Source organism: Colossoma macropomum, unplaced genomic scaffold (genome assembly GCF_904425465.1).
Source record: "Colossoma macropomum unplaced genomic scaffold, Colossoma_macropomum, whole genome shotgun sequence".
Classification (NCBI taxonomy): domain Eukaryota; kingdom Metazoa; phylum Chordata; class Actinopteri; order Characiformes; family Serrasalmidae; genus Colossoma; species Colossoma macropomum.
The window spans coordinates 8,324,768-8,349,571 of record NW_023494806.1 but is presented as its reverse complement, the minus strand read 5'-3'; the positions used below and the strand labels follow the sequence as shown (position 1 = coordinate 8,349,571).

Here is a 24,804-nt window from a genome sequence, read left to right as displayed (position 1 = left end):
AGTACGTTCTGATCATGTGCGTCACGTCATAGTGAGAGTTTATACCGTTCAACATGGCGGAGCAGAAACTGGTCTGCAGAGGACCAGTTTATGTTTATGCTCTGATCTTTAAAAGACGGCGGTGGGACGGACGTCCAGCTTATGTGTCTCAGAACACGACGTCTTCCTCTCGGCCTTCTTTAATAAGGACATCTGAAGTACGTTTTCCTGAGTCTGACATCATTTTAAAGCGATTATAAACACAAGCACTGCTCACTGCTGCTCATCTCACTCTGACTGGACTCACGTGATGCTCGTTGTCATGGTAACGTGGTCCTCTACGCATGCACGTCATTTTGGATCGCATTACTTGTAGTGTGCATGTAAATGAAGATTTTCCATCAGATTGTTGAGTAGAGTGAGCAAATAAACAACTCAGTCTGAATCTATAATCAGAATGTATTCAATCAGTGCATGTAAACACAGCCAGTGTCAGTAAAAAGCTGAAAAAATATATTTAACCGAAAATTACAAAGAAGCCTCAACAACTAAACAGAATAACTTATTTTTCAGTATTTAGTGTTTCTACTTTTTTTTCCACTTCTATTCTTTTCAGGAGACTCACTTTCAGTTTCTCAAAGAAACCTGCACGGATATTTTTCCACACCTCCAAAGTTCAGTCTTAGAAGTTGGCTGTATTTTCTGCTTTTCGTGATCCAAATTTATCCAAGAAGACTGACACTTTGAACACCTCTCCTGCTGGGGAGGCCTGTCTCAGCACTGATTTATGGAATTCAGTTCACGTGGCCTTTACTGACCCTCAGACACAACACCACAGCCTCCAGAGTGGGTCAGCCAGCATGGCTTCCTCTTACACAACCGAAGTTTCCATCTACTATCGCACTAATTAAGAGACTATACATAGAAAAACAGTCCAACACACGAACACAACCCACACAAAAACACACAAAACCACACACACACTTTACAGTGGTGGCATTAGACAGGCTTAAGAAGACTCAATCCATCACAGGAGATCCAATGAACTACAAATAACAACGTAATCTGTCACAATTCCTTGTTTTAATCAAACACCTGCATAATCTCAATCCCACATGTGGACACAGGAAAGAGAAAGTTAAAGTAATCGAATTCAGCCTGTGGGGCTTAGTTGATTCAGATTCATATACATTCTATGAACTTATTTAATCTTATATAAAGTTATAGAAATATTATTAAAACTTTGACATTAAAAGCACATATCATGGAAAGGTTTCCTTGTTTTGTTCAAGTTTAAATGTGCCGTTCACCCTCCAGTCCATACGATCCACATATGAAAACTTAGCTGCAAACACAGCTCATTTTGAATTCATTGTTTTGTGATGCCACAAAACCCAACACATTTACATAAATCCACCTATTCAGCATACAGCAGTTTGGCTCAACCCACTTGTTATACTTTCAGCGCAAGTGTTTCAGCTCAGACCGGTTTTTGAATAAGACACAATACAGGGTAGCCAATGACAACAGTCATTTACATATATCAGTCTTAAATTCACAGTAACAAAAACAGAGAATTCTCATATAAAAATATAAAGTATAAAATATAAATATCTCTGGTGCATAAAGTGACACAAATGTTATAAAAGCATCTTGTTCCTAAAAATGCAAGAAAAATGTAGGATGTATGGGCGCTTTAACTTTGGAAAAAAACTGTGAACATGTATATGTGGTGAGAGTGTGTGTGTGTGTATGAATGTGTATGTCTGTGTGTCTGCCCTGTGATGGACTGGCAACCCGTCCAGGATGCTTCCTGCCTTCTGCCCCATGAGTGCTGGGATAGGATCCAGCATCCCCCACGACCCAGGAGGATAACTGGTTTAGAAAATATGTGTGTGTGTGTGTGTGTGTGTGTGTGTGTGTGTGTGTATGTATGTGTTAGGTGAGACAGGGCACGTTAGGAATTTCAGGTGAATTCACCAAGCGTAAAATACTGCTAATCTAAACTTACTTGTAAATGTAAATTAAGTCAGTTGTAAACTGTATCGCTGATACGCCCCTCAGTCTCTGGATGCATCATATCTATTTTAGTATTGTTCATAGCTCAGTTGTGCTGTTTTATAAGAGCACTGTAATTTTCTGAGCTGTACAGGTTCATACGGTATATAAAGCACATAACCACATAAAATATCGAAAATTAAATTGAATCTTGATATTGGAATATACTGGATATCGGAGTAGAAAGCCGTATCGAAGTACATGTATCGCCACACCTCTAGACAATACGCTTTAGCCCATATGCAAATCTGATATACGGCAATATTCAGACTTCAAATATATGACATATATTAGCATATATATGGATTTCTCCCATGTCCAACTTATCTTAGTCCCATATGGACATATATGAGCCATTTTCAAATAGGGGGACATGCAATTCAGTTAAAAATCAGTTTTTTGACATAATTTGAAAATGCTTGTTGTCCCTTACATTATGGGTGAAGTTCATGATGAATGGACCAAAACAAATGGCCTAAAATTACTCTTAGAAGCATCTGGTTCCATTGACTTACATCATAAGTAGAGTAGGTTGTTTCCTTCTCCTGAAAAGTTCTCATTTTGGAGATACAAGGTTTTGTTCTGACAGCAGTGATATACAAACACATCTGTAACATATATATATATATATATATATATATACACACACACATACACACACACATATATATATATATATATATATATATATATATATATATATGATACTGCTGTTCTCAGAAGAAACCCTCGTATCTCCAAAATGGTAACTTTACAGGAGAAGGAAAAAACCTACTTTACTTTTAATGTAAGTCAATGGAACCAGACTTTTTTCCAAGTTGTTTTGGGCCGGTAGTGCTGTCGCTTCACAGCAAGAAGGGCCTGGGTTGGATTCCCTGGCTAGGCGACCAGGTGTCTGCATGTTCTCCCCGTGTCTGCATGGGTTTCCTCCGGGTTCTCTGGTTTCCTCCCACAGTCCAAAGAGAATGCAGTCAGGCCAACTGGACATGCTAAATTGCCCCTAGGTGCGAGTGTGGGTGTGGGTGTGAATGTATACGTCTGACTGTCTGTCTGCCCTGCGATGGACTGCTGACCTGTCCAGGGTGTCCCCAATGACTGCTGGGATAGGCTCCAGCTCCCCCCCATGACCCAGAAGGATAAGCAGCTTAGAAGGTGTGTGTATGCGTGTAATCCATATACCATGCACATATGTCCAATATTTGATACTCAAATATTTGTAAATAACATATTTACATATATTTTGAAATACTTGCCTGACCCTTTATGATACATCTGCATATATGGCCATATATCATATTTTCGTATGGGAGCTTCTGCAACTTAAAACTGAAATATAACAATAACAGGGGGTTTCCATACAACTCTAACTAACTCTTGCAGCTGTGTGACTTTAATTGTAATATTACAGAATCCCACATTCAGTTTTCCATGCGCCCATCAGACAGCAGCTCTATCAGCTCTGAGTCCTGACCGACTGAATGAACAGCTGAATCAAATCCGAGTAGTAATAAATTAAGTGATCATAAGGCAGCTTTAAAAGTGTGTCTTCATGCCACTCCTAACATGTTTAAGAGTCAGAGTGAAGGGAAGTTTCTTAGCCAGCTTCTTAATCGCCCGCTGCTTGTCCGAATTTGTCCGTTCCACCTTAAACGGTGCAGCAGTTACGCGAACAGGAAACCGCCTTCAGCTTCGTGTGTAAAACAGCGCTGTTTGTGCCTTTACCGTTCTCGCTGTCCACATACAGACTGTGACACTCCCTCAGGATCCGCTCGCTCGGTGTGGTTAAGGCTGTGTCCAGAGCGTTGGCCACCGAGCGGCCCTTCCTGCCGCCCGACATATTGAAAGTAACCAATCCTACTGACCGCACTTTGAAAGGAAAACATGGGGGACCATTTTCAGTGCTGCACCAAGACTCAGACCCAGACCAACGTGTGTGTCTGTGTGTGTGCTGCCCCCCAGTGGCCATAACTGGAAAGTACAGCTTATCAAGGTATCAGTTTTATTCACAGTTCTGCTGCTGGAGTTTTCATGCACTGCCTATGATACTAACTGATCTGCTCGAAGCACCGTTTCGTGTGAATGTCTGTCTATTAAATACATTCAGTTCTTTTTCTCAATAACTTTAGTCTTAATGTAAAAAAAACTAAGTAATAAAATTAATTGACTTGATTTAATTAGGAAATCGATCAGTTATAAATAGCTTTGAATGATCCAATACCTCGGTTATGTTTATTTTATTATTTTTTTAATCAATATCGTTATTTGATTTTCAAGATGATGGAAGAAATTAGAGCAATGGTCATAAAGACAGTTTACAACTTAACAACAGCACGCATCAAGACAAAACAAAACCAAAAACAAACAAACAACTACAAAAAAAAAAAGGGTGATGTTTATTTTATTTAAATAAATGACTGAACATTCCATTTTACCACTACCAAAACAATCATAACACTACCGAAACTTTACTAAATGTTTCAGTAGTGAGAGTTTCGGTGGTGACAGTTTTAGCTTGAGCAGAACTCAAAAATGCCAGCCAGTACAGGACCAGCAAACACAGCTCTGAACAGTTAAACACACATAAAATCAACATTTTTTTTTTCATTAGAACAAAAATTTGATTAACTGCAGAAAATATAATTCTACAAACTGATTTTCAGGCTTTGGGACTCATTTATTTCAAAAGAAACTTACCAAACTCACCAAACTTAATTTCTAAATTATTAATATACTAATTAATTATTTAAGTGAATTTTTTTAAATAAAAAAATTCAAAAAATGCTGTCCTACTTTTTCGTGTCACTACCGAAATACAAAGTCTTACTCTATAGGCGGAGCCTTATTTTAGCCCCACCATTGCATTTCAGGGCAGTGAGACTGTATCCCTGTCCCTCATGGCCACATGGGGAGCAGTTAGATCCCATTGTTTTGGCGTAAATGTGTCCTAAAGACTGAAAATCAATATGTAACATTCAGAACTGTCAATACAAAAACACATATTTTCTGCAATTAAGCAAACTTTTTTGTTTTTTAATAAAAACTATGATGGTTTTATGTGTGTATAACTGTTCAGAGCTGTGTTTGCTAGGCAGGCACTGGCTAGCGTTCTTGAGTTCTGCTCAAAATGAGCTGAAATTGTCACCACCGAAACAGTCACTACTGAAACATATGGTAAAGTTTTGATACTGTTATGATTGTTTTGATAGTGACAAAATGGAATGATTAGTCATTTACTTTAATTAATAAACATTAGGGCACAATGGTCATTCAGTACAAAAGGATTTTAGTCTAAAGTCCAAGTCAGTTAAAGGTCTGAAATGTGTTTTCAACTCTGAATTTGGCAATGACCCATACAGTACATTCCCTATAGTGAAGGAATTGGTTTAATCGGCTATTAGTAAATTAAAAGATCTTCACTCTGATCAGCACAAACAAAGAAGAGCGTAAAATGTCTTTACAACAGCTTAATGTACATCAGTGCTTTTAAACTCTATTCAAATTCACAAAACAGTTGTGAGTTGTAATGAGTTGGATGGAGGTCCAGTGACCGGTAGAGTTTGTCTGTGTTAAACAAACATTTAATGCTCTCTTTTGGGAGAAAAAAAGACAAAACTAAAGAAAAAAAAAACATGTTTGGGGTCCATATAATTGGCTGTCGGACTACATCGGCCATCTGGGGCAAGTGCAAATTTGTGTGTAACAAACTATTCATTTAAATTAAAGAAATTCAACAGTTAAAGTTTCACTTTGTAAGCTTTGGGGATTTGGAGACCCCTCTGGTGGGAATGTGTAATTGCATGCAATGTGTGAAAGAGCACTTTGTAACATGGGTTGTGTTTCAGACCCTTCTCTGAGTGGATGAGTCTGATGATTACATTGAAAGAGAAATCAAAGAGAACTCAAAACTTGGTAAAGGATGTGTTGATGGTGGCGTTAGTGTGTGTTGCGCTGGTGCGAGTGGATCAGACACAGCAGTGCTGCTGGAGTTTTTAAACACCTCAGTGTCACTGCTGGACTGAGAATAGTCCACCAACCAAAAATATCCAGCCAACAGCATCCTGTGGGCAGTGTCCTGTGATCAATAATGAAGGACTAGAGGATGACCAACACAAACTGTGCAGCAGCAGATGAGCTATCGTCTCTCACTTTACATCTACAAGGTGGACTGACAAGGTAGGAGTGTCTAATAGAGTGGACAGTGAGTGGACACAGTGTTTAAAAACCAGCAAAACTGCGGTGTCTGATCCACTCATACCAGCACAACACACACTAACACACCACCACCATGTCAGTGTTACTGCAGTGTTGAGAATGATCCACCACCCAAACAGTACCTGTTCTGTGAGGGTCTATGGGGGTCCTGACCACTGAAGAACAGGGTAAAAGGGGGCTAACAAAGTATACAGAGAAACAGATGGACTACAGTCTGTAACTGTAGAACTACAAAGTTCACCTATATAGTAAGTGGAGCTGATTAAATGGACAACAAATGTAGGTACAAGGTAGGTGTACCTAATAAAGTGCTCAGCGAGTGTATGTTGTCCTGTACCTTTAAGACAGGTAAGGGTGTGGCCCGATCGTCCCTAATCTATGTTTCCGGGAGAGAGAGAAAGCAAGAGTGAGAGAGAGAGCGAGAGAGAGAGAGAGAGAGAGAGAGAGAGAGAAAACAGGTGTGTGTAAAGAGTAAACAGGTTGAAGGGGGATATAGGCGAATTTACCGAATTCACAAGCTGACAGAATCGCTGGGTTTTAGACTTACAGGCCGCGCGCGCCATTCATTACTTTTAAACTTGTGGATTTCGATCGATCATGTCTTCATCGCGGTTATGACTGCTTCATGACTCGATATGACCGCTCTAAGTCCTTAACGACTGTTTCTGCCCGAGAGCGATTTCGTCTGTGGTTCAGATTCTCTTCCACGATGATGTCCGTGTTCGGACTCCTGTTTCTCCACTTCTGCCTTTCACACCACGCAGGTAAGCGCGGTCAGTCACCATAATGACCATCCTTCAGTCTTATACATCAAGCTTTCTGAGTGGTTCTTGGCTTTGACGTGCAGTACGGGGAGAACCTCTGCGCATTATGTGGAGGTTCTGTTAAACCTGAGCGTCTAGTTTACAAGCATGGTTCTGTGGAGAGACATCTAGTGAAGGGGTTCATCTAACCTGACTTATATTTATGTTGTTTTTAGTAAGGATGTACGATTATATCGTACTCATATCGGCAGATATTTGCTTAAACATCGTTATCAGGGTCTGACAGATGTTTAGATTTGACAGATATTTCCAATACAAACTTTTATTTTTCACTTTCTACATTTCACTGGATTTGTAACCCTACTGAAACATAACTTCACAGTCGGGGTCAAACCTCCCATCTCTGTTTTTGTTGTTTTTAATTTTTTGACAAATATAAAATCTCCAGCTGCCCTTTTACGTTGTGTAACATTTCATGATGAACAGAGCAATAGAAATGGTCTACAGTCACTTGGAATAAATCATTTTTCCATTATTTTTTATTAAAAGTTAATGATATTTTTTCCTTCTCCTCTATTATAATTTTGGAGATACAATTCTTATATACTATATAAACGCATTATATATATATATATATATATATATATATATATATATATATATATGTTTATTAATAATTAATAATAATTGTACTGCCTGATAGTTTTTATGTATGTGTATATGTATATGTATGTGACGCTGCTGTCAGAAGGAAACCTTGTGTCTCCATTTTTGTTGTTTTTCAGTTTTTGACATCATTTGAAAATACATGTTGCTCTTTACATTGTCTGTGAATTTCATGATGAATGGACCAAGAGAAACAGCCCAAAATTACTTGGAAAAAATTCTGGTTCCATTGACTTACATTAATAATAAAGTAGGTTTTTTCATTTAGGAGATACAAGGTTTTGTTCCGACAGCAGCGATATGTATATGTATATTGGTATTGGTATTGACAGATGCATTCATGAAAAGTATTGGATATTGCACTGATCCATAATTTCCACATCTGTGTCTCCCTAATTTTTAAGAGTTCATCGACTAGATTGGGAATTAGGACTTGTCTAATCTCAAGCCTTGACCAAGTCCTGACTTTCCCCTTTTTCAAACTCTTTTTTACAGCTGCAGCTGCAGAAGAGCAAGAGCGGTCGCTCATCATAATCGGAGAGAAAGGAACAAACGTCCTGTTGCCATGTTTCGGACGCCCAGCCAACAGCACCCTGCTTGTAACTCGCTGGAAAAAGAGCGGGCAGATTGCGGTCACCCGGGACAGTGCTCACCCGCTCAGCACGGCCCATTTATCCATACAGGATGACGGCAGCTTGAAGATCACTGGTCTAATGTTCATAGATGAGGATGAGTATGAGTGCGACCCCGTGCCGAAAAATGACAGCTTATCTCAGAAGATTCTTCTACAGGTTGCTGGTACGTTTCCATAGTTCTGTGCTGTCACTGTCAGCCCTCTGTCTTGTGTTCAGGAGAGGAAAAACAGGCTTAACATTAATGTAATGGTAGTTTATTTCAGGGGCCGTTTTTATTGGTCCGTTCATTTCCAAAGGACACAGTAAACACTGAAAAAAAGTTTTGATAAGGCGGCAACATTGATGCTATTACGCAATCGAGAATTGAGTATTTGTAGCATATGCAAAGTTGTCTGCGCTGGTTTCTGTAAAAGTGAGGAATCGTAAGCCAAACAGGTTCTGCGGGTTTAACCGCTTGTGTATTTAGTGACCCAGAGCTGTGTGACTGAAACTAGTCCTGTTCTCAGGGCACTGACAACATTACTGAAACTCTTCTTTTTCCCTCTCTACTTGTTGGAATTTAGAATTGATCTATTCGTGCTCCACCCACAAATGCAGTCCTTCATAGCGACTGTTGCAAGTTTGGGCAAGCTTCACAGTACAAAAGTACATTCAAGCTAATAAAAAACTGTTGCGTTCTTGTCAAAATATGGACGTTTAGAGTGTGTTACTAGTTTCAGATGATTTATTTTGTATGAATGTGAAAGGTCACACTGTCAGGATAGGTAAGGTTAGGGATATAAAATAAAAAATGTAATAAAAATGTAATGTCATGGTAATTACCTACCTTTTTAGCACAGCTCATGGAATATAATCATGATACTGTATTAAGAAAAACACCCCGAATGACCTGCTTTGTTTCTACAGAGAACACACTTAAATACTAAATAATTTTAGTGCTCGACTTCTATTTGTTTGCTTATCGGCCGATATTACTAACACAGTGGGTCGCTAATTACATTGGCAAACTGATATAGTGATCAGATCCTCTGTGTAATTGTGAGCAAGTTTAGGTGGTTGGCCATTGTGGACTGAACAGATAGGTTTTCATATCAGATGAAAAGGAAGCTGCTCCTTTAGAGAAGCTAATAAGCTAACACTAGTGCTAACTGGTGCAGCATTAGATTAGAGTTTAACTTGCTGGAAAAAAGAAAACATAAAATCTAAAAATGGATTTGTTTTATTTTGTTCCGATGTGTGAAATTCAGCAAATAAACAACAGTTGTGCATTAAATTTGTCTCTATAAAAAATGTGTTAACTTATTTTCACTTAGAACATCTTTTAGAACGTCTTTTGCCCAGAAGCGCCCAAACTTTTGCACACGATTGTACATGTATAAGATACATAATGAGTTCACCACACAAGGGTTAAACCAGAGCTGCTCGGCGTATCTAAAACTCCTCTGGTGAAACTGCAGCGTTTAACTAAAACGCAGCGACAGTATTTCAAAGCGTCCATGGTGCCAGTACTGTATGTGTTGAATATCACAGTATACCTTATTATTGAATATCAGCACATCTTGGTCAGGTGTAGTTTTTGCCTTCAGGCTAACATCAGCAGGGTGGCAAATGCGTTATTGTTTCCAGTCTGCTTGGTTTCATTTAGCTACAACAGCACAGTGCAGCTTGGTAGTGTTGCATTTTAGACTCAACGTCATGCAGCAAATCTAGACTCCAAGCTAAACTCTGAATGAGTCTACTGAACTTTTTCCTACTTTCTGCAAAACGTGTCCAACCTTACAACAAAAAGGCACATTTGTGTGCACAGCATGGATAGGTTCATTGTAAAGATGTTAAATAGAATCAGCTGTCACCTTGACTTGAAAATCAAGCCACACTTTCCTTCCTTTTTATTCTCTATTGCAAGAAGCAGAGCTGTGTTTTAGTATCCAGTTTATTTTTTAATATTGCTTAAGTGCTAGCAGTGACCTGTTGTGAATAATCTTTAGTCGGCTAAGTGTGAGTGAGCAAGTTTGTGAGTTAAGTAGATAAAAGTTAGTTACTTAGTTACTTACAAGCCAGGTCCATCTGGTGCTTCTGTCTGGTGCTGCTAACAATCTAATGATGTTGAAGCGTAGGGCTGCACAATACAGTTGTATGCAAATGTTTGGAAACCCCCAGTCACATGACCTATTTTGTTAATTTCAAAGTGAAAATAATTTAAAACATTCTCTAAAAAGAACACACTTCTGCACATTTTAATGCACACGTACTGTTTATTTGCTGAATTTAACATATTGGGGGAAAAAAATATTTTGCATAGGTAGCTAGGTATGTAGATAGGTAGGTAGATAGGTAGGTAGATAGGTAGATAGATAGGTAGGTAGGTAGGTAGGTAGGTAGATAGGTAGGTAGGTAGGTAGGTAGATAGGTAGGTAGATAGGTAGGTAGGTAGGTAGATAGGTAGGTAGGTAGGTAGGTATATAGATAGATAGATAGATAGATAGATAGATAGATAGATAGATAGGTAGATCACTTTATTAGTCCCAGAGGGAAAGTCTTCTATTACAGCAGCACAAAGTACAGTAAAGAGCAAAACAGGAGCAAAAGTATTGCCATATGCTATTTACAGATACATAAATAGAAGGAGTAAAGATAAATAATAAAATATACGAAAACAACACTAAAAATATAATGTGCAGTAGAAAAATAAGTAGTAAAATATGTACTATACATATGTACTATGCAGTTGACAATGCTGTGGTGCATGCCCCCTCCAGTGAATAAACAAATGGCAGTGCATAGTAAGATGAGTAGAGAGATATAATGTAATGTCCAGCTGGTGCCCACTGAGCATATGACTGTATATCATTTGTTAACTGTAATTACGGTATTGGCCTTTGCAATACTGATTCCACAGCCATGCAAGTGAGCACTCTGAGCAATTCGTTCTAGATGAGCCTTTCTGTGGTTCTTTAGATGTGGTGTCCTTGTGGCCCAACAAAAGTTAACTATTGTCAAAATCATGTAGGACAATATTATTATGTGTTGATTCAGAAAAATGTGTTTAATATATTGCAAATTAGAGCACAATCACAATATTTAGCAGTGTAATTGCATTGGTAGTATTTTGTCTATATCATGCAGCCCTATACTCCTAGCAAAAGGGGTTCCATGTAGTACCAATAAAGATTATACTACTTGTAACAACCCTTTTTGGTGCTACATTGATCCAGTTTTAAAAGGTTCTTTAACCTTAATAGTTCTCTGTACTGGTACTGGCACACTTCTGTTAAAGCATTTACTTCTGTTTTTTTATACATCATTTTTATGCTTCTAATCATCCAGCAATATGGTGCAATATATGATGCAATGTACTGTTAGAAAGCTTGAAATCTCAGGATTCAATTCCTCCAAACCATTTTACGATCCATTATTCACAACAGTAACAGTAGTGTCATTTGCAACATAAGCATTGAGCAAACGCTAACAAATCTGTGGGTTCTTACCTTCAAAGCCTCGCCGCTCTCCAAAGAGACCTCATAATCCAAAACATGTAGTCTTGATAACACAACAGAGTCAGAGATCAGTTTAGAGATCTATGAGTCAGGCAGAAATAAACTTACAGCTTGTGTCTGTAATACAATTATTCTGACGATTTGGAAAAAAAACGTGAGAGTGTTGCCTTTCAAATCAGACCAAGATCATGACTGTAGCCCAAAGTATGTGTACAACAGCTTTTCAGTCTTAGGCTTTTCCATCCAAAGAATTTTTTGTGAAAAAAAAAAAACTGCTTTAAAAAGTATGGAAATGTAGGCTATGGAAAGGGGATTTGTTTGTAGTGCTTTTTTTGTCCAATTAAGCAAATTAGTTGTTTGCCTGAAATGCTACAGCGGAAACGTTTTTTTTCTGGTAGAGCACCAACAGCATGTATGTATGTATGTAAAATAAACAAAACGTCCTTATCAGTAGGTTATGGGGAAGCCGAGGATGTCAGGGAAGTCAAAAGTACACAGGTTGTGACATGCATGAACTTAGAGATGGAAACGTCAAATTTAGCTGTTTTATAGATAAACCAAAACTTAGATGACAACTGTTTTTTGCAGGAAATGATGTCACTACATAAAACACTTTTAATCCCAAACAGTTTGTTGGAAACAAGCTTTTTTTAAACATTTTTATTTTCTTGCTTGCAAGTTGCAAAGGAAGATGACGGAACCATAGCTATTGAGAAGAGACATTTAACCATGCAAAGAACCAATTATGCGTTCATATGGTTCTTTGGGTTCTCACTGTTCTACACTTTACTAAAGAACCCTTGATGAACCACTTTTTTTAAGGATGTATTGAAGCATGTATGGCTTAAGATGTCTTACCTGAGTGCTTTTCGCTGAATGCTGTTTATTTATTGTTTCAGATGGTCCAACCAACATGGCAATAAAAATAGAACCAGCAACTGCCCTATTAAACGGGACACTGTTTGTCCAAAAAGGCACCAACATTTCCTTTAACTGCTCCAGCGAGTCGCACCCCTCACAGAACCTTACGTGGTTTTTTGAAGATGTCAGGAGGGCATCTGATACCGTTTCATCGCTGAACTTTGAGACAAGCAACGTTAATCCAGCTGATCAGGGAACCTACACCTGCAAAGCCCAGAACCTCCTCTCCAACAAGACTGTGACGCGGAGCCAGGAACTGCTGGTCTACTGTATGTTGTACACAGACATTTAATCTTTAGTTGTACATAATTACTAAAATGTGATTTATTGAGATAGTGGTCCATTAAGAAGGGCACAGTTTTCACTCTCTGTTTATCCCAGGCTTACCATACATTACCATTTAGCAGCAAGTATCTAAGCTAAAAAAGATATGTCTAAAAATGTGTCCTGGAATAAGTGCATTCCTAAATAAGTTATGTTAAAAGGCTAGGGTTCCAAAAAATAAAGCAACCAAATCACAAAAATAAACATTTAATTGCAGCCAAACTAAAAGCACTATGTGTGTAATGCATAATACTGAATAATATTACTTATCATTGGCTTTCAAATCATATATCAGTATATAGCTATTTGTCATTTGTCATATATCAATGTATATTTGCTCTTTGCCATACATGATATACTTTCAGTATGTCTCTTTTAAATGTTTCTGTAATGTATTTACTCGATCAAAATCAAAAGGTTATTCCCTCCTTAATAGATTGCAACATTCAGAGCTGAACTGAATGGAACATTCAGAGTTGAATGTTGGTCAAGAGGGCAATCATGTTATGTTACATTGTGAGGGATCCACTTACTGACCCATAAGCTAAAGGGGAAAAACAGATAAAAAAACCAAATAAATAAATAAATAAAAATGGGTTCAACTGCTCCCCGGGCGCCGTGGATAGGGCTGCCCACCGCTCCAGGCAAGTGTGCTCACTGCCCCCTAGTGTGTGTGTGTTCACTAGTGTGTATGTGGTGTTTCACTGCACAGATGGGTTAAATGCGGAGGTCTAATTCCAATGTATTCAGACACAGTTGGCTAAAAGGTTCATTTAATTTCATTTCATTTCATTCATGTGGGTTATTGTGGAGAATGTCCCGATTTCTTTGCAGTGGTGGTGATAAGAACCAAGGGGTTGTGATGTTTACAAAACAAACATAGCCAATTTATTTAAAATCCAGTGATTCTACACGTGTCTGCTGAGTTTTTATATAGTTTTCTTTATTTTAGACAATTTAGCCTCACAACACCCTGCATGTATCACTCTGCCACGAATGGCTTTAAAAAACAGGTTTTAGGCCAAAATCTTATCTCAGAACTTTCATAAAACAATGTCTTTGGCATCAGGCAGTATATTTATAACCATTTCATGTAAGAACTTTCTTTTAGACAGCTAGGTTAGGTTCCCACTGTGAACCACCACTGTGAGCAATTCAGACTTGGAGTTTCTCCAGAACAGAGCAGTTACAAAACAAATATAGCCAAACCACCAAACCACTCTGAATGACTTTATTTACATCGTAACGATTTAATTATACAAAAATTTTAAAACACTGCTGGAATTCCCCTTTAACACTGAACCAACCCACCCCATCTTCCCATACAGTTACATTCTACACATGTGGTTCCATAACAGGCCAGTGCTACAGATGTCCAGCGAGACCATGAGGTAGTTATAATTTTATGGACTTTATGGATCTTGAGATCATGACTTATTTTTCTTGTGATCTCAAGATAACAAATGTTGTTTTCTCGGTATCACTACTGTTTTGTGATCTCAAGATAATAAATATTGCTTTCCCTGGATAACTTGATAATCTTGAGACCACGAAAAAAAAATAAGTTGTGATATCAAGAAATTTTGTGTGATCACAAGACAAATAAGTCATGATCTCAAAATAACAGTCCATAAAATTATAACCTCTTACTGGCCTCTCTGGACTTCTGTACGGCACCGTCCATGTCACATTTGTTATTCTTTTCCCACTTAGATCAGCGGTCAGTGATTAGTCCAGATGTGGTCGATCAACAGGGTGTACTTGGTGTCTGACATTTGCTTCTTTCGTTGTGAGATATGAAGCTAAAGTAGCTAACCAGCTAACAAGTAATACACACTTATTTCTCAACAGTTATCGCAGTACAAACAGCATGCATAAATCATCACGTCTCTCAAACCATATGGAGTTGTTAAGTGATCTCAAATGGACTTGCTTATGTGGTTTCTGACACTATTATCTTTAAAATACACAAAATTACAGACAAAATTCAGGCTTGGCTGCTGCCAATGACAGCAACTACTGAGTTTATTGGTGGTTTTACAGATTCAGATGTAGCCATACTTTTGTTTATATAGTAAGAAGTTGGTGAAAAGTGTGATCATTTAGGGCAAATTACTTGTTAGCTACATTAGCCTTGCAGCTCCACTGCAAAACTAAAGAAGAAAATCTCAGATACCAGTCGACTTGGTTGATCAGGTACATGTGGGGAAAGGGGGAAATCATGTAACTCTGTAGTCACTGCAGAACTATGATGTGCACTCACCTTAATCACTTCTCATTCGTATAAACATCTCTTTCTGCAGATGCTTCAGAGAGACACCCGATTTGCAACTGGGAGCAGGCCATTCAGCCTGACTTGGTGCACTTCAGCTGCTCCTGGTACGGGGGCTACCCTGTACCTAACCTACAGGTGTTTCTGGGTTCTGACACGGTGGCCTCAAATGTCTCAGAGAAATTAACAGTGACTCTGAACAGGACGATGCTGCATGATGACCAGAACATCATGTGTCTGGGACGATACAGTGAACTCCAGCCTGGACATGAAAAGTCATGCTCCTTCACAATCAGTAAGGCCTGTACTGATTTTATAGTCAAATACAGACACATGGACCTGTTTCTGTTGGAGATCGCTGCAATATAATAACATAGTAGTGTTATAATAATAAAACTATTTTTCTGGGCAGTATATGTTTACTTGCTCAGCAAAACACTAATATTAGAATAAAAACAAAGAACATTAAGACAGTAAGTAGTGATTTTATGCATGCCGGTGTGTTTGTTCAACCATTTCCAACCCTCTCGTTGTGGTAGCCCTGTATTAATGTAGTCACCATCCATTACCTGATTTGACTAATTAGTGCTGACAATGGAATTTATTAGATGCATGCAGTTGCTCAGCGCATCCAGGAGAAATCTGGAACCAAACTTTTGGTAACACTTTATTTGGAGTGGTTGTTTGTAGATGATTAATAAACTCTTAACAGATTATCAGTAACACATCAACAACATATCAGTGGAATAGCAGTAGTGAAGCATCTGAACACAGAGAAGTAAATATCTTGATGCTGTTCTGTTGATACATTACTTACATTAAGTAGATGTATTGTTAATATGTTACTTCCATTATTCAAAACCTAACCTTACCAACCTTACCAAAAACCTAACCCTGGCCCTAATCCTAATCCTAACCTTAAACTCAACCAAAAATCTAATCCCAACCCTCATATGTTTTTGACATGTTACTGGGAGTCTGTTGAGTGTTTGTTTAATCTAAAAGGATCAAAGGGGATTTAAACTACTTCATATCATATCTAACAACAAATTGTTAGATTTGTTACCTTGTGCTGTATTCATGTTTATTTACGTTTACTTTTATGGTGTTTTTACAAGTGCAAGCACATTTACTGCCAAAATAAATGGCTTGAAACAATATGATTAGGTGCCTAAAACTTTTGCACAGTATTGTAAACATTATTATGTAAAATGGCATTATTATTTAGGGGTGGGTGATATGAGAACATGATTTTGTTATTATGATAAGTTATGCTATGATCTTTCTTCTCAGAGCATATTGTGGATATTGTCAGTGCTTAAAAACACTGACCATCTATGTGTTTTATTAAGAAGAGATCAGTGAAATGTATTGTGGATCACGACCAATCACGTTTTCAACAAGATTTAGGCCAAGTATAGCACAGCCTGTAAACAACCAGTGTATGTTATTCGTTTATGTCATCTTATGCCGTCTTTTCATAAATAGAATTTATATGTTCAGTGGTGAGCGTTCCTTCTGCATGCCTTCTGCAATGCCTTCTGCATTATTGCCAGTAATGCCATTTCTTTTCTGTTTAAAGCATTGCCATCTGCATTATAACCTCAAGTTTTACATATGAACACACACTAACTTAGAAAATATAGTCCACTCACTGGCCACTTTATCAGAAACACTTACATTATAATACCCCTATGTAGGTGCACAATGACAGACTGTAGCCCATCAGTTGCTGTACACTTTGTCAGCCACTACCCCATTCGTCATTGCTGACCAGATATCATTTGGGTGGTGGATCATTCTCAGCACAGCAGTGACCCTGACACAGTAGTCTCACTGGCGATAATCAGCCAAGAGTGTCTCTGTGGTCAGAAACTGACCTCTGATGATGGGCTAGAGGATGAATAACACAAACTGTGCATAAACAGATGAACTAAAGTCTTTAACTGTACATCAGTAAGGTGGAGCTACAAGCGTTTCCAATAAAGAGGCCGGGAAATGGATTTCTGTGTATTATTTGTAACATGGTAGAACGTTTCTCATTTTTTGTGACCATGCTGCCCTGTAACCTGCTACCTTTTCCCTTACAAGTGTGAAATCCATGACCTTACAGTCTGTTCTGGTGTTGCAGACTCCCCATACCCGATGGGAACGCCACTGGTGGCTGCTCTGGAGGGCAGTAACGTCACTCTCTCCTGCTCTGAGTACAAATCTCTCCCTCCTGCTAAAACCGTGTGGCAGCGAGGAAAGAGTCAGGAGGTTATCGTCCCCAGCTCCAAATACATACTGACTGCCCAGGGCCCGGAGCTTACTCTGACCATAGTGAATGTGACGAAGGACGATGAAGGTGTTTTCTTCTGCTGGAGTGAAAATGTTCTGGCGGCGAAGGAGCTGGAAGTCTATCTTACTGTCAGATGTGAGTGAAGCTCTTTACTGTTTCTGGAAGCTTAAGCACAAAGACAGATAGACATTTTATTAATCGTGAAGGAAATTTCAGGGAAATCACATACAGTGGTATCAGGAGTGTCACTAGAGATTTATGGACGGGGGTCTAAGTCTTTACTAAGGGGTCTGGGGGCATGTTTCCCCAAAAGGATGTTTTAATGGTCCCAAAATATCTGTTCATCATGAACCTTTAGAGTAGCAATAGGTAAAACATGGCTGTTTGGTCAAGTTGGCACACAGAAGATGTTTTTTTTTATCATAGTGTATTAAGCACAGATCCTTTACAACTTAAATGCATATCTGTCCATTAACACACTCTCTTAGATAATCTGCAGGTCCTAAATATGTTATCCAAACGCACAGATTATAGATTGGCACAGGCTCAGTTTGTTAAACCAGGTAGAGAGTGATTTTGTTCTGTAGTTGTCTTTACATGTTTTATAGTCTATTATTCTTTATAGTGACATTTGACAGCACAAAAATGATATTTTCTCAATTATTTTATTTATTTAGTCTCACAAATGAGGATATCTTAAGAAAATATTTTAAATGAAAGCTTAACGCTCACTTGCTTTCTTCTTGATCACCAACTGACCTTCATCAGATGCTTCTTAGCTCTGCAAGTCTCTTTCAGCTTCTTTCTCTCTCCTCATTGGCTGTTTAGTAACATGTTATCATTGTTAATCTCAGATTTACAAGAACCTAAGAATCAGTATAGTCATTTTTTTGAACTGGCGGAAATCTTTTAACCTGATTGACCTTCTGCAGAGCTGACACCTTCTAACTACCATCTACAGTTTGAGGAATACAGGGATATAAAACTGCATTATGATTAACACAACATAAGCTGTATATAATAATAACAATATATAGCTAGTACTGCTGTGATTGTTTCGAAATACTTAATAGAAATATGAAAACCCCAGCAGCACTGCTGTGTCTGATCCACTCGTACCAGCGTAACACACACTAACACACCACCACCATGTCAGTGCTGAGAATGATCCACCACCCAAATAATGCCTGCTCTGTGAGGGTCCATGGGGGTCCTGACCACTGAAGAACAGGGTAAAAGGGGGCTAACAAAGTATGCAGAGAAACAGATGGACTACAGTCTGTAATTGTAGAACTACAAAGTGCACCTATATAGTAAGTGGAGCTGATAAAATGGACAATGAGCACAGAAACAAGGTGGTGGTCAGAATGTTATGGCTGATCGGTGTACATATGATAAAACTTAAAGCAGTCCGTAAAGTGGAATTCTTCAAAAATTCTTCAAAATTCAGTGGTTGAGATGTAAACAAAGTCATTTAGAGAGCTTCGATATGAGGTTTATTGCAGAGGTTGTTTACAGAGGTGGTGAAGGAACCAGCGGTCGTGATGTCTACAAAACTAAAGTGACTCAGGAGACCACCACAGAGCAGGTATTATCTGGGTGGTGGATCATTCTCAGCACTGCAGTAACACTGACGTGGTGGCATGTTAGTGTGTGTTGTGCTGGTATGAGTGGATCAGATACAGCAGTTTCGCTGGTTTTTATACACTGTGTCCACTCACTGTCCACTCTATTAGACACACGTGGTGGCATGCTAGTGTGTGTTGTGCTGGTACAAGTGGATCAGACACAGCAGTGCTGCTGGAGTTTTTAAATGCCTGAAAACAGTCCACCAACCAAAAATGTCCATCCAATAGTGTCCTGTGGGCAGCGCCCTGTGACCACTGATGAAGGACTAGAGCAGGGGTGTCAAACTCAACCACTAAAGGGGCCAATTTAAGAAATGTCAACAATTCTGTGGGCCAGAGATTTTTTTTTTTTCCATTTTTAATGAATGTTGTGCTGTAACCCAAACTGGCCATTATTTATTCAAAAAAACTCAAGAACTTCAGCAATGAATTATAGGCACTTGTAGTCGACCTTGAAATGCTACTTGAAATATTCAGTATTCAAGTATTTAATTGAAGTGTAACCGCTGTCCCGGAGATTGTTGTTGGGGTAGGAGAGTCGGAGCACACATTATGTTGCAATGCATGCTGGGGACTGTAGTACAGCACATTGTGAAATGGGTTAATAATAATAATGTAATAACGGGATAAGAGGGACATAGTTAGGAAAACAAATTAACCAAAGGCTCAACTAAACAGGTAAGTTTTTAGCCTAGACTTAAAGATGGAGGCTGTGTCTGAGTCCCGAACACAGACTGGTAGGCTATTCCAAAGCTGGGGGGCTTTGTATGAAAAGCCTCTTCCCCCTGACGTAACTTTATTTATTCTGGGTACTAATAATGAGCTAAGTGGACAAGTGGAGAGTGGACAGTGAATGGACATATATTCCTCTATTAGACTCTATTAGTGAATTTCAAGGGGAAAAATAAAATACAGGAAAGAACAGTTTTCCAGAATCATTATACCATTCACTTACAATTTACTTAAATGCCACTGCGTGTAAACAAGACTTCATATGCAGTTATAAGGAAAAAGGTCTATGTGGAACATGAATTACTCCTGGGAGTCCATATTGCCACCAATTTGGTGTACGGTCTTTTGAATTAAGTTCTCACATAATAAAGGGGTGTTAAACTGTTTTATTTCAGTAGATTCACCCACTGAAGCAATTTTATGTCTTGTCATGTACAGAATGCTGCTAAGCAACATGCTTTGGATTGTAAAAACTACAGTCAGACAACACCTACGTCACTGTTGGCAGCTCCTCAGACTGAATTCTTTGTGTGTTGATCATTCTGATATAAAAATGTTTATTTTCCAGCCTCTGCAGACAGCTCCGGGGCGGTGGTCGGAGTCTTTATCTCGGTTGTGATCGTAGTCGCTGGGATAACGCTGGGGTTCCTAGCGTACTCCCGTCGTGACAGGATATGTCTGAGTACGTGTCACTGTTTTATATCTGCTTTTACATCTGGCTTTAGCAGCAGCTTGAAACTAAGCTCAGGCTGTTTGTGGTTCAGAATAAGAGAAAATCTGTGAGCATTACAGTGAGACTGTTTTCATATGTTTTTAATCATATATATATACATACACATATATTTTTCAGCTTGATATTAAATCTTTTTCCCTCTTTTCCTCTATTTTTCTACAGGTTTTAGATTTAGGTAAGTACAAACACAAATATTATACAGTTATAAAGAAAACACAGGGATCAAAGAGCAAACATTTATAACAATACCACCACCACCACCACCAACAACAACAACAACAACAACAACAATATCAACAGCAGCAACAATAACAATAATCATTATTATATCAAATTATTTTTAATAATATCATGGTTAAAGTAACTAGTAAAAACTGATGAGACTTATACCAATACTAATAATTTTAATTGTTACTTGTATTATCACAATTATTATTATTTTATATATTATTATTAATATATTACATATGTAATTATATGTCGGTAATATATTCTAATAATGATAATATAATAAGGTAGTAATAGTAGTTTATTATTATTATTATTATTAAATATTATTAATCATTATTAACAAATTATCATTGATACTATTATTATAAAGTGCAATGTTGTTTTCAGTGGTTTAGAGGACGACAGGACGGATGTGATGAGCCTGGTTGAGTCGGATGAGGACGATGTTTTCCACAACACTGTTCCGAGACTCCCTCCCGTTTCTAACGGACACGGTCCCACTCGCACCACTACACTCGTAGAGATCCACAGGATACAGTCCAGTGAGTGACCGTTTAACTGTTTCCTAAAACATTTCGGATTCACTAACAGTGTGAGATGCTGCTGTTTAATCAAACCTTACAAACAATCAAACCTTTATTCATAAACCGCTTTTTTAATGCAAACATTGTAAGGTGTTGTACAGACTGACACAGTTCAGATGAATAAAAATAAGAACAAATAACGACAAAGTAAGAAATCAAAAAAGTCAGAAGGAAAAGCAGTTAGAACAAACACAATGAAAACAGAATTAAGATTGAATTAAAATGGAAAAACGATACTTCTTTTTTTAATAATCAGACTGGTTCACTGGCTGCCAAGGCGCACACCTGAATCCAGGAGCACTGTTTGCTTTTGATATGAAAGTAAATACAGTTCAACAGATATGAATGAGGTAGGTCAGTATCTTAAAGTTAGACTGAACTTAGGGCTATAAAAGTTTCTTATGACATGAATTAGTTGCAAAATTACTTTAAAATTACTATTACAGTGAGGATTTCCCATGTTTTATTTTTGATTAAAACAGTCTACTTTGATTGATTGATTACTGAATGCACAGTGTATGATTATATCAGAATCATATCAGTATTGGCAGATTATTGCTTAAAAGACGTGAAGCACCATCATTAGACAGTTCAACACACTTGGAGGAGAATACTTACTCCTAATTTATTAGGTGAACTAACAGACACCCATGTGGCTAGCATTGCACTGAGTGTTGGGGGTAGAGGGAGGGCCATCCAGCTCACCCTGAGAGAGCGAGGCTAATTGTGCTCTTGGAACCAACCACGGATGGCTGTGGCATCACCGGAGGTCAAACCTGTGATCTTCTAATGGTAGCACCAACACTTAGATGGTTGCAGTCATTGTATTCTGCAAGACAGGGGTGGGACCAGTACAAGCCCCACAGTGAGACTCTGTGATGTTTAAAGTATTGCAATATGACTGAGATTTATGCAAAACTTTCTGTTTAGTCTATTAAATTGGACACTTTGTTCATCTCAGTAGCAAAACAGACGTATGGAGCAGATAAAGCAACATTCATATTTAGCACATGCTCACACATTCAGCACAAGTAGATAAAGCAACATTCAAAATAGGCTTTATCCTTAACTATACATACTGAATTGCGTCTGAGTGGTGGGCTGACCCCTGTTCTCATACAATCAGGGCAAGTGCGCAATTCATTAGTATCTATTAGTAACAACTGGGATTATGAAACACTGGTCTCACCAGCGCCATCTTGTGGATTGAGACAGAAGGGCATTTGGTGTTCTGTTAGTCTAACACGGGGCTTAATACATGTTACAATATTATTAATCAAATGATAAAATATTGATACTTGGGCCTCCGTTTATCAGTTCTATTTTTAAGCCCCTGCATTTGTGAAGTGTTGCATATTGCATAATGCTAATCTAAATGGATTTAATTTGATTTAATTCCAATTTATGCATTTTATAAATGCGTATACACTCCTGGGCAAAAAAAATGGGCCAAGCCCAAAATATAATGGTTTTCACTGATGGTTTTGGTCCAGATTTAAATCTAATGCTGTGTGGGAAAAATACTGACTCTTCGTTCTGTAGGAGGTTGTCTGCAAATTTACATACAGAACTTCAACATTTAAAGAAATCAAAAGGAAAAATAACCCATATGAAGTTACTTTAACTATTTGTTTAATGATTTGTTGTTAAGACTATAAAAAGCTTAATGTTTTGACATTTTGGGCTTAGTCCATTTTTATTTGAGGAGAACATTAATTCTCTCACAAAGGGAAAGCCTTAGTCTGTCTGCATAGGAGATTCTAGACACTGGAAATCTCCTTAGGTACAAAGAGATGTACCTGTTAGAGAATGAGCTAATATCAATATTTGAGAAGTAAGGTGGAGGGATATCAAATTATCCCAGATAAATGGTATTTGGAACACTGTATTTCCGCAGTTGGGTCTCTCGAGACCCTTTGCCACTTGATGCTGAAATAAAGAAGAAGCCTTTTTCCCTCTTCCACAAACTCAGCGTCTGAGGACTCTTTACTTTTTGACGTTTTGAGAACTTGGACTTAAAACAGTTATTAGTGAAAGTGTTTAGCCAGTATTTAATGATTTCTTTTTCATTCATAATATTATGTTGGAGGCCTGGGGTTGAAGGCGCCCTTGGTCCCGACAACATCCACATCAGCATCCACAGAAAGGTACCGTTAGGAATTGCATTAGGAAGTGGAAAACTCTAGGTGACATAACTTCTGAAGTAATTCAGTGTAACTTGTCGTTTGTTTTTAGGTGATCATGAAGATAATGTCAATGACGCCGACCAAGCAGACCAAGAACAGGTTAAGCCAGAAGAATGATGCAAGAACTTAATGGACTTCTCCGATTGTACAGGACTGTGCTTTAGACGGCCTCTGCAGTGGCCTGTTCATAAGTGCAAGGAATGAAGTTTTAAATGTGTTTTGATTTGTATGTTGTACTCTGTGACTGTAATATTATGTGTATTAAAATAATGTGAGTTGTATAAAATATGCAAACGGCTTTGTTGCTGTTAGTGCTTCTGGCCACAAATGAGTTAGCGATAACAGTGTCCGCTGGAGGCCAGATGGTGTCTGTTCATGCACATGAGGTTCTTATAACACCATAAACCGAATTCATATTTTTTTGTGGTGGACTCCTCAGTTTGCTCATCATCCAGCTGAATATTTCAATAATGAAGCTTGTAGGACCCTGTAAATGACCAACTTTCAGCTCCAGATCTAAAGTACTCCTGTTTTTGTGTTTTCTTTACATGTCATTTCAAAGGCCCATATCATAGAAAGCTGATGTTTAAGGATTTGATGGTGAAGGTAAACATCATTAAAGGTTCTACATGTCATTCACTTCCTAGTCCACACAGTCCATATATGTAAGTTGAGGCACTGAAATATTCCATTTTTAATTAGTTGGTTTTGTACACAAAAACCAACACCACACTGCTTTCAGAATGAGGCGCAAAACAAAGCAGCCAATCAGAACAGATATTATTTACATACAGTGCCGTTCAAAAGTTTGGAATCACTTGCCATAATAATCATTATTATTCAATAATAACTTTTAGCTTATAACTTGTATGTAAATGTGAATGTTGGAAAATAGAGACCAGAACATAAAAAAATAAACTAATGGTTCACAATTTAAACTATTTTGGTAACTTTATGTTTTACCATATTTAAAGTATTTTGGTAACAAGAAGTTATAATTTGATTTAAAAAAACAGAAACAACAGCAAATGATATTGAATAATAAACTGTATTTGTCTATTCAAAGTATTTTCTCGTCATGAAAGTGTTACAAATAGCAGT

At 38.1% G+C, this 24,804-nt stretch overlaps 2 protein-coding genes across 2 annotated transcripts in view; one reads left to right on the top strand and one right to left on the bottom strand.

The window, feature by feature from the left end:
* si:dkey-98f17.5 (uncharacterized protein LOC569123 homolog) overlaps nt 1–3,945 on the bottom strand; it is a 29,262-nt gene extending 25,317 nt beyond the window's left edge. The window contains exon 1 of the mRNA XM_036598461.1: nt 3,760–3,945. Within this exon, the coding sequence (XP_036454354.1) occupies nt 3,760–3,874 (115 nt within the window). The 5' untranslated portion in view covers nt 3,875–3,945. The remainder of the gene's footprint in view (nt 1–3,759) is intronic.
* A 2,710-nt stretch (nt 3,946–6,655) lies between these two features.
* On the top strand, nt 6,656–23,865 carry vsig10 (V-set and immunoglobulin domain containing 10). Its single transcript, XM_036599012.1, has 9 exons — nt 6,656–7,013; nt 8,175–8,477; nt 12,711–13,001; nt 15,360–15,623; nt 17,460–17,744; nt 20,538–20,651; nt 20,865–20,877; nt 21,321–21,475; nt 23,753–23,865. The coding sequence occupies exons 1-9, from the start codon at nt 6,875–6,877 to the stop codon at nt 23,818–23,820; spliced, it is 1,632 nt and encodes a 543-aa protein (XP_036454905.1). The 5' UTR covers nt 6,656–6,874; the 3' UTR covers nt 23,821–23,865.
* Nucleotides 23,866–24,804: the final 939 nt, after the last annotated feature.

Excerpts from the sequence above, each read along its gene's own strand:
- vsig10 (XM_036599012.1), top strand. The coding sequence starts at position 6,875 with ATGACTCGATATGACCGCTCTAAGTCCTTAACGACTGTTTCTGCCCGA. Across the intron at positions 7,014-8,174 it reads CTGCCTTTCACACCACGCAG|CTGCAGCTGCAGAAGAGCAA; the intron begins GTAAGCGCGGTC and ends TCTTTTTTACAG. Across the intron at positions 21,476-23,752 it reads GATCCACAGGATACAGTCCA|GTGATCATGAAGATAATGTC; the intron begins GTGAGTGACCGT and ends GTTTGTTTTTAG.